Source organism: Fistularia commersonii, chromosome 31, assembly GCF_037954325.1.
Source record: "Fistularia commersonii isolate RoL2024-O1a breed Wild chromosome 31, RoL_Fcom_v1.0, whole genome shotgun sequence".
NCBI classification, from domain to species: Eukaryota; Metazoa; Chordata; class Actinopteri; order Syngnathiformes; family Fistulariidae; genus Fistularia; species Fistularia commersonii.
The window spans coordinates 10,295,378-10,309,684 of NC_141314.1; the positions used below are offsets into that span (position 1 = coordinate 10,295,378).

The 14,307-nt window shown below is 44.1% G+C and overlaps 1 protein-coding gene across 3 annotated transcripts in view; it reads left to right on the forward strand.

The window, feature by feature from the left end:
- The window catches only part of ablim3 (actin binding LIM protein family, member 3), a 52,069-nt gene that overhangs the window by 36,892 nt on the left and 870 nt on the right, over positions 1–14,307 (forward strand). For 2 of the 3 annotated variants that reach the window (XM_086178627.1, XM_086178628.1), the window contains exons 7-22: positions 2,546–2,633; positions 2,719–2,777; positions 2,862–2,933; positions 4,455–4,616; positions 5,126–5,155; positions 5,236–5,362; positions 7,233–7,328; positions 7,500–7,550; positions 10,149–10,268; positions 10,344–10,414; positions 10,582–10,750; positions 11,653–11,682; positions 11,836–11,891; positions 11,973–12,039; positions 12,130–12,140; positions 14,175–14,255. In XM_086178627.1, coding sequence (XP_086034753.1) covers positions 2,546–2,633; positions 2,719–2,777; positions 2,862–2,933; positions 4,455–4,616; positions 5,126–5,155; positions 5,236–5,362; positions 7,233–7,328; positions 7,500–7,550; positions 10,149–10,268; positions 10,344–10,414; positions 10,582–10,750; positions 11,653–11,682; positions 11,836–11,891; positions 11,973–12,039; positions 12,130–12,140; positions 14,175–14,255 — 1,290 coding nt within the window. The remainder of the gene's footprint in view (positions 1–2,545; positions 2,634–2,718; positions 2,778–2,861; positions 2,934–4,454; positions 4,617–5,125; positions 5,156–5,235; positions 5,363–7,232; positions 7,329–7,499; positions 7,551–10,148; positions 10,269–10,343; positions 10,415–10,581; positions 10,751–11,652; positions 11,683–11,835; positions 11,892–11,972; positions 12,040–12,129; positions 12,141–14,174; positions 14,256–14,307) is intronic. The other variant, XM_086178629.1, reaches the window with a different exon arrangement.

Consider the following 14,307-nt stretch of genomic DNA (forward strand, 5'->3'; position numbering starts at 1 on the left):
CATGGACCAGGACCTTCTGCACCCTCCAAACAACCGGGAAAGACCCACCACCAGAAGCAGCCCCAGGTAACGTCCACATGAGCACCAGTTAGTGAGATCCAACAGGTTTCGCTCCATCACCTGTTCACACTCCAATCCAGGTAATCCCAAAAAAGTTGTTTTTGTTCCCCCATTAGCATCACAACCCCCTTAGTTTCTGCACATCAACTTTTCCGTTTATACAACAAGCCATCAAAACCTAGACAAGCCATCAAAACCTCGCCTACAACCCTGGCGGTTATATTGGGAAACTCCCTGCAGGTCATCAGAAGTGAAGAAGCCTCTGAGATGAGGGCTGAAACATCTTCAAGTGAAGAAATTCAAGTCAACAAGAAGAAGAAACCGCCGTTTGCCAAAATAAATTGCTGAAATCTTGGCCACAACCCAGAGCCGGTTGGACCTCTTATTTATTCTCGTGTTTGCCTTTAGAGAGGAAAAGATAATCAAACCCCTTCTCAGGCTGGTTCTGAGCCACCTTGAGGAAGTTCACTCTTTTGCCCGTCTACTTTTTATTGACTTTAACTGTATAAACCATGAATTTGAGGAAATCGTCTCAGCAGCACATCCGACCTTGACCAGGGTCTTCTAACCCGGCGAGTGGACGGTCTCACTGCCAGACCAGAGAGGGTGAGGGGAACCGGTGTTTCATCCCAGGTCTTCCGTCTGCTCAACGCTTTTATTCCTTCGAAGCACAAACGAGTGCCAGAATCAGCACAAAAAAAGGGGAAAATGACCACGTTTGCGGACGACTTGCCGATTGTGTCGCTCCTTAACGATGAGGATGCGGTGAAGGATTTTACTGACCGCTGTGAGCTCGTCCTTGGCAATCAACGTTTGGGAAAAACCAAGGAGATGAGTATTGATTGTAGATGTTAGGAGGAGGCCTCCACCCGGCCCTCCTGGTTTTTATTCGTGGCCAGGCAGTACAGATAGCCGGGAGCTGTCATAGACGGTCTGTGCTGAGGCCCACCAGCGCATGAAACCACAACATTTTTTATTCTTGTTTTATGGAGTCGGCTTTTACCTCCTCTTTTATCTGCAGGTTTGGGTCTCTCAGTGAAAGACTCAAACATCGGCTTGTCGGTACCCGGTTCCAAAACGTAGGACAAGACGCTCATTTCCGACTACAGGACTGTCTCCGAAAATTAGAATATTGTGATGAAGTTCTTTATCTTCTGTAATGCAATTAAAATAAACAAAATTACTTTTTCATGATATTCTAATATTTTGAGATAGGATTTTTGAGTTTTCTTGAGATGTAAGCCATAATCAGTAATATTAAAATAATAAAAGGCTTGCAATATTTCAGTTGATTTGTAATGAATCCAGAATGTTTGACATTTTTGGTTTTTGTAATTGTATTACAGACGATAAAGAACTTTATCACAATTTTCTAATTTTCTGAGTCAGCCCCGTAGATCCATCAGCTTCCTCAGCAGAACATTGCAGATCAACCGCTCGTTCCCTGGAACATGTAGTGTGACACCGTATCCCTCAGGTCAGAGTGTAGAAATGTGTTCCTGTCCTGGGTTGTTGTTGTTGTTGTTGTTTGTTTTCCCTTTGTTTCCCCTCTTCTTTGGGCTTTTCCCTTCAGGGGTCTCCACAGCGAATCCACCTTCTCCATCTAACCCTATTCTCTGGATCCTCCTCTACGTCTATAAATCTTCTCTCTGGTCTTCCTCTAGACCTCCAATTCCAGCTTCCATCTACTATATTCACTCTCCCTCCTCTGAAGATGAGCGTTTTTTCATATTTTATTTGTTGTAGAACACGTTGTCTGCTGGTAAAGATCCACAGGTTCCTACAAATCCGGTAAATAATAATATCCGGTAAATACACTGCTCAAAAAAATAAAGGGAACACTTGAACAACACAATGTAACTCCAAGTCAATCAGACTTGTGTGAAATCATAGTGTCCACTCAAGAAGCAACACACATTCATTTGGACTTGTTTTAAGGACATTACATCAAAGTTGGATCAGCCTGGAGTTTGTTTTTACACTTTAATTTTTTAGTGTGATTCCTAATCCAGACCTCCATGGGTTGATACAATTGATTTCCATTGATCATTTTTGTGTGATTTTGTTGTCAGCACATTCAACTGTGTAAAGAGCAAAGTATTTCATAAGAATAGTTCATTCATTTAGATCTAGGATGTGTTTTTTAAGTGTTCCCTTTATTTTTTTGAGCAGTGTATATTCACTCTCCCTCCTCTGAAGATGAATGTTTTTTCATATTTTATTTGTTGTAGAACACGTTGTCTGCTGGTAAAGATCCACAGGTTCCTACAGCTCCGTCCCCCCGGGAAACTAATTCATAGCAATCGTAATATCCGGTAAATACTTGTGAATCACCGCGAAAGGCAACTATTACTCTGGAAAGCAATGGGAGGTTGATGTTCTTGCACAAGGAGTTGGACCCCCGACCCCTGTGTCACTTGAACTCTGAAGGCCAGGCTTCACCTTCTCATGTCCTGATCTGAAGTGACTTTTCCTCTGGTCTCAGGCGGGAGGGAAGCACTACCACCCGACGTGCGCCCGCTGCGTGCGCTGCAACCTGATGTTCAAGGAAGGAGAGGAAATGTACCTAACAGGTGAGACATCCAGACGCTAACGCCGCGAACGTTCTCGTAGAACACCACCAACCGACGGCCTCTTTCCAAACTCCGTCCTCTGCAGGGAGCGAAGTCTGGCACCCGTTATGTAAGCAGGCGGCGAGGGCGGAGCGAAGACTCAGGGTGAGAAGCGCTTCCTGACTCCCGGATCGAACTGAAGTCCTGCAAATGTAACCATCTCCGCATCTCCTCTCCGCTCCCTCACAGCACAGACGCTTGTCAGAGACCTCCATTTCTCCTCCGGGTTCCTCCATCGGCTCCCCCAGCAGGGTCATATGTGTGAGTAGCTTACGGCGCCCGGGTGATTCATCACCGCGGCGAAGCTGAAGCTAGAATTTCCGATGCGCTCGGGCGCAGAAACGCAAGGCGTCGCTTAGCTCCTAACATCTGACCTGAGGGTTTGCTCACTCCCTTGGCCTGTTCACCCTGTGTGTCCTCCATCCCATCGTTGGTCAGAAAAGAGCTGAGAGGGTTGCTTTAGGTCTCTTGTTGTCATGATGCTGAAAAAAAAACATGACAACAAGCGCTTTCTCCAAGTCATGTCAATCTAAATCTATTTTCAGGCTTGAGGTCATTAGCATTAGCTTAAAGTCTTCTTCTCAGGTTCCTCAGCTACGTTCTCGCTGCAGGAACTTTTTGCAGAACCTTTTCGGGAATCGGGCCATCTTTCGGACTGCGGAGGAACCAGGGACGGTGGACCTTCAGCTCCTGGAGCCATCTTAGCACCTTCTCCAGGGGTCCTTTTTTACGGTTCCATAGGTACTCACAAGCCGCGCCCGTCAGCAGATACTTCTTGGAGACTGCAGTGCGCCATTTTTAAAAACCGCCGTGGTCACCGGTCAGATGTTTTCTCGCTGCGACAAGGAGGTCCGAGCTCTTCAGAGGGGTTTCCAGGGGTCGCAGAGGAACGCTGACGTTTTGGTCCAAAATCAGTCCGGAGTTAGCTCACGCGAGAAGATAAAAATGGTTATTATTCCCGCCATGCAGAACAAGGAAGCTGCGAAAGATTCCACCTCCGTATTCATGTCGTCTTCCTCTAAATTTGTTTGTTTTTGAGCGTGGAGCTCGAGGTGAACGTCCCACGCTTTGGTTCCTCATTTCCAGTGGGAGTGGAAATCTAGAAGGTTCCCCCGCAGGAGGCTACTTCCTGGAACATAAATTCAAGTTCTCAGAACTTTCCCATCTGAAAGCGGCCAGTGACGGTCCCACCAATGGTTGTGATCCCTTTGCCGGTTAGCATCGGACGATTGGCTCCTCCGCCTCTAGAATCGTCCATCTTGGACCAGTTTATTTGCCACGGTGTCTCAGCGTGTAGACGCTAATCCTCGAAATCGCTAGTTCCTTAGCGCGTCGGAGTCTCTCCTCGGCCTCCTCGGGTCTCATAATCGATGATCTTCTGGTTTCACGTGATGGATGAGGAGGAAATGCAGTGTAAGCTAACTGGCCCTCCACCTCCACCCCCTGCTCACACACACACACACACACACACACACACACACACATGCACCGCTCCTGAAGGTCATCACCGTTCATGACCGTGACGCCATCAGGATCTCCTCCGTGCACTCCAGACAAGACGTACCTCACCAACCCCACTTCATGTTTTTTAACCCCTCACTCTTTTCACAGTTGCATGTTTTGCTCGACGCCGCCGCCGTCGGCACTGCCATTCTCCTTTGCGTCATTCGTGTGCTTGATGTTTTGTGCTTTGTCTGTATCTGGTGATGGCTGTGGCGGTGTGTGTGTGTGTGTGTGTGTGTACGTGTCGTGTGTATGTGTGTGTGTGTGTCTTCTCTCCAGGCCAGAGTGGAGAATGAGATCCTAGATTATAAGGACCTAGCTGCCCTGCCAAAGGTCAAGGCCATATATGAGGTCCAGCAGCCAGACCTCATATCCTCCTCATACCAGCCGTACTACAGATACATCTCTGATGACAGGCTAGACACTTACAGCTATGGGGAGGTATCACTGTTACACACTCGGGCCGAGCCGATAGACTCCACACCACGTGCCTATGTTACATCTTATTGTGGATTTGATGGATATTCAAAGGGCTTTTAAAAAAAAAAAAAAAAATGCATGTGTAGCTTCTTCTGATGCACTAGCTAGGCTGTGCGCTCAATTGAAGATGATGAAGCCAGGTTAGAATTAGCATCGCGGCGCAAGCTACGTTTCCAAAGCTCGCTATTACTAACAGGAAGTGTGTTCTGCTATGAGATGGTTGGACTCATCACATTGTTTGCCGATGATGTCCAAATACGCCATAATCATAAGGGGACCCTTAGACCGACTCGTCTAAAATGAACCCCAGTTGACCCTTTTTGCACCGAACCTTCACCTTTAGAACCGAACAAACATTTTCCGACCCTCTCCCGCTTTCACCGGCCCTTTTCAAAATCGTCGCACATTGAACCGATTGTTGTTTTTCTCACTTCTCACGGTGAAACCTTTTCTCTCCGTCGCCGCTGCAGTCGCTCGGGACCCTCTCACCCTATTCTCAGGTAGGCTCGGTTCCTCCCGTCGTCTTTCGGCTCATGTGTTCTGTCGTGATTCAATCCTCCCCTGACGCTTGTCGTCCCAGGACTACGACGGCCCGGACATGAGGCAAAGGCGGTGCTCCAGTCCGGGTTACATCGATTCTCCCACGTACAGTCGCCAGGGCATGTCTCCCATCATGCCTCGCTCACCGCAGCACTTCGGCTACGCCGGTGAGTCCGGAGGTTTTCTTTTCTCTGCTAATAGAAGCTCGGGTTTAATGATTGCGCGTCTCTGGGTGACGCGTGAATCGTAGGATGTCTGTAAATCACTTCTTGTCGTGGAAATTCGACAAGAATTCCCCGTGGGCGGGATGACCGAGAACTTCCACAGACACGGCTGTTAATGACGTTTTGATGACAGGGTGAATAGTGGTATGTGAATGAGAAGATGAATGGGTGAATGCCTCCATATGATGAATGAATGAGTGATTGTTTGAATATCTCTATTGGATGAATGAATGAGTGAGTGAATTAATGTTGTATATCTCTATAAGATGAATGAATGAATGAGGGATTGGTTGAATATCTCTGCTGGATGAATGAATGAGCGAGTAAATTAATGTTGTATATCTCCATGTGATGAATGAATGAGTGATTGGTTGTGTGTCTCCATAAGATGAATGAGTGATTGGTTGAATATCTCTGCTGGATGAATGAATGAGCGAGTGAAATTAATATTGTATATCTCCATATGATGGATGAATGATGAGTTAATGGTTGTATATCTCTATATGATGAATGAATGAGTGAATGTGCATGTCTATGTGATGAATTAAAGAGTGAATGGTTGTATGTCTTCATATGATGAATGAGTGGATGGTTAAATATTTGCGGGATGAATGAATGAGTGAATGGTTGTGCGTCTCCATATGATAAATGAATGAATGGTTGAATATCTCTATATGATGAATGAATGAGTGATTGGTTGAATATCTCCATATGATGAATGAATGAATGAGTGAGTGAATTAATGTTGTTTATCTCCATGTGATGAATGAATGAATGAGTGAATGATTGCATGTTTCCGTGTGATGAATTAATTATTTACTGAGTGAATTGTTTGATGTCTCTGTATGATGAATGAATGAATGAATGAATGAATGAGTGATTGTTTGAATATCTCTATTGGATGAATGAATGAGTGAGTGAATTAATGTTGTATATCTCCATATGATGGATGAATGATGAGTAAATGGTTGTATATCTCTATGTGATGAATGAATGAATGAGTGAATGGTGCATGTCTATGTGATGAATTAAAGAGCGAATGGTTGTACGTCTCTATATGATGAATTAGTGGATGGTTGAATTTTTGCCGGATGAATGAATGAGTGGATGGTTGTATGACAAGATGACGAATGAGTGAATGGTTTAATATCTCTATATGATGAATGAGTGAGTGATTGGTTGAATATCTCCATATGATGAATGAATGAATGAGTGATTAGTTGAATATCTCTGCTGAATGAATGAGTGAGTGAATTAATGTTGTATATCTCCATGTGATTAATGAATGAATGAATGAGTGAATGGTTGCATGTTTCTGTGTGATGAATGAATTATTTAGAGTAAATTGTTTTATGTCACAGTATGATGAATGAATAAATGAATGAGTGAGTGATTGTTTGAATATCTCTATTGGATGAATGAATGAGTGAGTGAATTAATGTTGTATATGTCTATATGATGAATGAATGAATGAGTGAGTGATTGGTTGACGATCTCTGCTGAATGAATGAATGAATGAATGAATGAATGTTGTATGTCTATATCTCCCTCTCCCAAAGACCTCAGGAAAAGGCTCATAGGCTCCAACAACCCCACAACCCTGAATGCGATCATGAATGAATGAATGAATGAACAAACGCTTCCCGTCCCTCCTTTGCTGCCGTCTTATTGAGTTCCTTCATGTACACCGATAAACACCACCAAGCACTGCCGTATTTGCGGCGTTCACACCAGCAGAGATGTTAGCATCGGCCTCCTTCAGCCGCCCCCGTCATGTTTTGACGCGTCTGGCTCTTCCCTCCTTTGGACTCAGGCTCCGAGAGCGGCAGGAGCTCACCTTACTACGGCCAGGAGGGGCGCTCCAGCACCCCAACCACCAACCAGCCCCCGAAGCATTTCCACGTGCCAGGTAGGAGTCCTCGTTCCACGCCGCAGGGTGCTGAGTATCAGCGGAAAATAAAATCCTATTTGTATCACACACACACACACACACACACACATCGCCCGGCTCACTCCCGCCCTAGCTCTCCGCCGTCACTCCTCCCAGTTTCACTTGTCCGTGTCCTCTCTCTCTCCTCAGCCACAGGGGACCCCAACATCTACCGGAAGCCTCCCATCTATCAGAGAACGGGTACAGTGCAGTTAGCCCCGCCTTAGCCTGCCCGTGCTGTCAGTGTAGTCATGCTGTGTTTGAGTAATCGGTGTAGATGTTCTCAACCCGTGCTTTTCCAAAGATCTCCGGGAACCGATTGAAAAATGAGGATGGGTCGGTGTCGGCAGTGTGTGCCGTGGACGCGCAGCGTCGCACAGCTTAGAACCGTAACGTACGGGACGGGAAAAACACGCGGATGGCCTACGAAGATTTTTATTTTACGATGCATCAAATGACCGGGTTATGTTGTTATCTCCCATGAATTTAGGAAGTCTTGTTCCATCGTGAAGAATAAGACGGCTCTATTTCCGGACTATAAGACGCTCCTTTTTTCACACGCTTTGAACACGGCGGCTTAAACAACGACACGGCTAATTTATGGATTTCTTTGGGCTAACGAGCTTCAAATCGCCAAAACATTTAGCCTCGTCACATTGGACCGATGAAATAACCGAAAAATTCTGTTCGATTTCCAACACCGAAGAAGACGACTTTAACGCTTTTAGTGCGCAGGAGTTGTGTTACTTTTTATTTATCTTTTCAGCAGCCGTGTTCAGGGAAAAAAAAGCATTTCCACGACGTATTTGTAGATGTTACCGTTATGTATTTAATGAAAAAAAAACAAAAAAAAAATAATGTTACGACGTGGAAACCTGTGGCCTATATATGTACACAAAGATTTATTTACTTAAATTCAGCCTGTATGGCTTATATTCAGATGTGCTCAATTGTATGGAAATTACGATACTTTTGTTGTTTTTTTTGGGTTATATCGTGCTCCAAGACCTGAAAATAGCCAGATCTGCAGGGAACTAGAAATGAAGTAAGAGCTCCAATCGAGCCACTTCATAAACAATGAGATGATGCAACATGGCCAGTGCTGTGATGGAAAAATAAAATGACTCATTAACTTAATTAAAATTCCAAATAAATGCAGTGCATTTATTTTAAATGCTTAAGTGCAAACACGAGCTACGGAGTTAGCATCGGTTTATCCAACAGCTTACGTAGGCGGTTTTTGTGTGCGTTCATCAGTAAATAGTGCGGAATCAAGTTGCGATCTTAATTCACGGTTGCTTTTTGGTCACCTTGTTTGGTTTCGGAAGATACTCGGGGGGGTTTTGTATGGATTTCCAGGGAACCGGAAGAGCTCTTCATCGGAGGTTGTTAAAAGATAGCACGCCGCGCGACGACGTCGGTCCATCGTGCGGCCGCAGATGTCCTTCTGTTGCTTCTGCGAGTCATTTCGATCAAAAATAAGACTCACGAACGCCCGCGTTGCTGAAAGGGCCGCCGTCACGTTGCTGCATGATGTTCAGTATGTGTTGATGTTCGTGATGACCGGATCTCCTCAGCCTCGCTCTCGCCTTCCCAGGCTTCCTGATCTGAGTACATCACCGGCTGCCATCTTTTAAATACCCGTCTTTTTTTTTTTTTTTTGCGGATTTTCAGAAAAACGAAAGCCGTCTGCGATTTCTGATTTCCGCTCGAGTTTAAAAACAGCGTCGGGACGCCGACCATCGATCCACCCCGTGCTTTACATCCTACTGAACAACCATTGATTATTACTCCCTCTTGTTTCAGCGTGATTGATGCGTCGCCACGGCGACACCAGACGTGTGAAGTCCTTTTGTCGAACGCATCCGAAGGCCTGTTATGTACTTCTCAGCGTGAATGTTTGCTACCTGTGTAGACGTCGGCTCCCGGTTCCGTCTCGGTAGCAAAGCTGTAACATTGTCGCGCCTTTCCGGGAGGGAAGACTCCAGTAATGCCGCCCTCTTTTTTTTCCCCACCTCTTTTTTATTGCATCCAATCACTTTTATTCACTCCCTTCACCTCCTGCTCGGCCTAACCCGGCGACCCCTCTAATGTAAGTACCTCCCTCCTCTCACTTTATCACTTAGCGGATCGATAGATTGCACTCATCTGTCATTGTGTGTGTGGCTCCCCTGTATCGATTACCACGTGCTAACGGTGGACAGCCAGACTTTCTTTGACTTTGCTGTAGGTGTGTGTGTGTGTGTGTGTGTGTGTGGGCGCAGAGCCGGGATTTGCGTCGCCATCGCCTGCAACCGTGGTGGTTCGGCGTGTGTGTGTGTGTGGGAATTCCGTCGAGTATCGACCGCGACGGTGGATTTTCTCTGCGTGGTCCATGACGCGACTGCACCTGATGCTAGCTGATCCCGCTAATGTTCATTAGCATAGCGGCTCCTCTCGGCGGTGCACCAGCACGATCGTCATTGATCGTTCTGATGTTAAATGTTAGCCGCCTGAGCTAAGCTAACGTTCTCCTTGACCGCAGAAACGTATCCATCTTGTTTTTTACGAGTTTATGAGTATGTTTCCGAGGATTACGTGTTTTGCGCGATATTAGTTTTTGCACGGTTTGTGGAGAAAACGATGAATGGAACATCGTGATTCTAGCGCGGAAACGCTTCGCTTTCAAAGCTTCTTCCTGAAATTCAGCCGAGAGGGACGATCCGGTCGACTTGACTGATTACGTTCATTTTCCATCACGAAAACCTCCCGCTCTCCTAACCCGTGCGTTTTCGTTCACAGACAATCATTTGAACGCAGCGACCAAAAGCAGGACCAGCGAGGACATCCTCAGATCCTCCAGACTGTCCACCTACTCCCCCGAGCCGTACGCCCGGTCCGAGTCCAACTACTACTCCAACTACACCGGCTCCCCCAGGGGTGAGGAGGACGCGCGTCACGGCGGCGAGACGATTTTCACACCGAGTTACATCCATACACGTGTTCTCCTCTCAGCCTATCGGATGCCCAGGAGACGATTCTCCACCGGCGGAGACGAAGAGACCTGGAGCCACGGTCTTCAAAGAGTAAGAGCTTCATTATTCTTCGTTACCCCCCCCCCCCTCCCCCCCCCCCTGGAAACGCCCGTAAATAATGCAGAGTTATAGCGCCGCTTCCTCATTCACACCTTCCACCTGGACATCAAATTTAATTTTTAATATTTTTAATCCCTCTCACCCCCGTCTCCTGCTAGATTGGGAGTGGCATCGGGAGGATGATCCTCAAGGAGGAGATGAAAGCGAGATCCGGTTCCTATGACAACGACCCCTGGGGCAGCGCGAGGAATTCTCGCAGCGGGAGCAAGGAGGCCCTCAACACCGCGGGCTACGGCTGCACGCCGTACAACAACACCATCAATGGATGTAAGCTCCGCCCCCTCCAAATCCCCCTGGGGTCCGCCTCCTCTTTTGTGCGCTTTCTGTTTCTGCAAGTCACCAGAAGGCGTCGCCCGCGCACGTGTCTGGAGGACCTCGCTTGTCTGAAACACGCGTGCACGTTGGCGTGATCTGGTTTCGCCCTGTTGAGCCGCATTTTGTAATAATAATGCATTTTGTTATAAACGTCCAAAATGTAATAACTTTTTCATTTCATTTTGTAATAAAGATGCATTTTGTAATAAACTGCCGCATTGTGTAATAAGTTGTTATGTATTGAGAGGATTATAACAAAATGCACTTGCAACTTTTTTTATTCTCTAGGAAATGTAATAACATGGTGCATTATGTAATAACAATTCTAAAGCATAGTTTAATTGTTTGTTAATTGTATTTTATTTTACTTTAAAGTATTTGTAAACGCTAGGCCTATTATTAGTATCACTGTATTAGCCTAGTAGCAGTACTTAGCAATTGCTATCAGTACACTATTCAAAGGTTGCATTAACAGAGAATATTCTATAAATTCCACGTTATTACATTTCCTAGAGAATAAAAAAGTTGCAAGTGCATTTTGTAATAATCTTTTCAAAATGTAAGGACTTATTACATAATGCGGCAAAATGTATTACAAAATGCGTTGGGGCAGTTTATTACAAAATGCGGCAGTTTATTACGAAATGCGGCTTTATTACGATAAGAAACGAAAAAGTTATTACATTTTGGATGTTTATTACAAAATGCACTGTTATTACAAAATGCGGCTCAACACGCCCCCCTCGACCTGCAGAAACGCCTCAAAGTCCTGAAAATGCGCGACGTTGAAGGTCGGAGAGCGACTCGCCGTCCGTCCGATCCAAAGTTATAATGTCCCCTCTGTGTTTTCGTAGCTCCCCGATCGCAGTACGGCGCCGACAGCGGTGAGTCCATCACGTTGAAGATTCAGTTTCATTCCACGCGCTCGGGTCTGGGAGCATTTGGCCGAGCCGTGAGCGCCCTCCGCTGGCGCCGAGGTCAACTTCAACCCGGGGGGGGGGGTCTGTGCTTTTTTTTTCTTTTCCCCCCTTTTTTAGATTTCGTCTGCAAATCGGCCTCGCTCCCGGGATACGGACGCAACGGCATGCAGAGGGTGAGGAGAAAAAAAGAAACAAAAAAAATGACCAACCACGACAAACGCGGTTTTAAAATGCGCCTTTTCTCGCCGCCGCAGCCGCAGAGCGCCGACTGCTACCAGTACCAGTACGACAGCGGCGGAGAGGTCAACTGGGGCAGCAGAGGTAACGGAGAGTAAACTCAAAACTTTACCTTCAGACACGTCGTCCGTCCTCCGTGAAACTGACCTGATTGTCTTCTCCTTTGAATTCCAGCAGAATACAAGGTAAGGATTGCACGTATTTTTGTTTGTATACTGTGTATATATATATATATATAGTGGTATGAAAAAGTTTGGGCACCCCTGATCATTTTCAAGATGTTGCCAGTCTTCAGATAAGATGCAAAGAGGAGAGCAACTTGCAACTGGACACATTAAATACCTTTTCTCATGATTGGCTTCACCTGTGATTGGAGGTCAAGGGTCAATGAGTTTACCAAACAAATGCTGTGTTCCAATAATTAGCGCTGATGGTATTCAAATCAATAAAACAACAAGGGTGCCCAAATTTATGCACCCGCTTACTTTTGTTTAAATAATTATCGCTCACTCTCTGTAAATCCTATAAACTGCATTCCGCTTCTCAAATATCACTGTTTGTCTGCTATATGATATATCAATATATATATTATACATATAATATATATAATATATATTGTATAATATATAATAATATATAATATAATATCATATAATATATATTAATATATATTATATTGGTATATATCAATATATACACTATATATCATATTATATATATTATATTATATATTATAATTTCTACTATTATCTATTACTGTTATGTTTTTACTTGAAACTCTGGCACAACGATTTCCTTCGGGATAAATAAAGTTGTTCTCATCTCATCTCTCATTAAACTGAAATTGCTGAGACGAACAACCAATGACTTATAAAGGAAAATCTTGAAAATGATCAGGGGTGCCCAAACTTTTTCATACCACTGTAGATATATAACAATAATAATTTATACTTGTAAGACCACTGAAAATGAGATTAAATTAAAGACAGTACGGAAGCAGTAGATAAAACTCGAAACAAGTGCAATTGGCAGTACATAGATTTTTGACCAAATGTTTAAAAACAGCTGCAGAGGGGAGGGCATCTAATTTTAGGGTTTGTTGCAGAGTGTTCCATGTGTTGGGGGCATCAATATATATACATATATATATATATATATATTGATGCCGAGCCACCGGGCTGCCATTTCATTAAATTCGTAGTAGGTAGTAAAGGAGACTGTAAAGAAATAAAGGGGCTTTATGAACATCTGAGATTGTGGGTTGTGAAGCCGCTGCTTTTTTTAAAACCATCAAACCGTCCCCGGCCTGCTTTCAACGTCTCTTCCGACGTCTCGTCCACCAAATTCAAAGACTTTTATTGTTAATAAAGCGCAAAGAAAATTTGACAGAAAGCAGCTCTCACGTTCAGTGGAATCAAAAAACAAAAATCACAGATAAATAAGATACATTTTATTCAAAGGGGAAATTCCTTTTTCACAGCAGCATAACAGTTATAAAAATGTCGAAAAATAAAAATCTCAAATAAAAATGCATATAAAGTAAGAGTGAGGAAACAAATCCCTGTAAATGTGTCATGTTAGGCGACACGTCCCGCCGTCTTTAAACACGACTCCCGATTATATACAATTATTATATTATATACAATAATATATACATTTATATTATATTATATATATACATTTATATATATATTTTATATATATATATATATTTATATTATATTATAATATATACAAATTTTATTCAAAGGCGAAATTCCTTTTTCAGAGCAGCATAACAGTTATAAAAATGTCAAAAAATAAAAATCTCAAATAAAAATGAATATAAAGTAAGAGTGAGGAAACAAATCCCCGTAAATGTGTCATGCTAGGCGACACGTCCCGCCGTCTTTAAACGTGACTCCCGATTATATACAATTATTATATTATATACAATAATATATACATTTATATTATATTATATTATATATATATATATTTATATATATATATTTATATTATATTACATTATATACAATAATATACAAATTTTATTCAAAGGCGAAATTCCTTTTTCAGAGCAGCACAACAGTTCTAAAAATGTCGAAAAATAAAAATCTCAAATAAAAGCCCTCTCAGATCTATATTCCAATCGCAAAATAAAACATACGTGAGAACCGGGAGTCGAGTTTCGGGTGCACGTCGATGCGAGATCACGCACGCCTCGGTGTTCCCTGCAGGTTTACCCCTATGAGGCGCTTATCGTCACCACCAGAGGGCGCAACCGTCTCCCCAAAGACGTGGACCGGGCCAGACTGGAGGTGAGTCCGGCCAAACTCGGGTCAAACTCTCGGACTCGGTTGCATCCTGCGG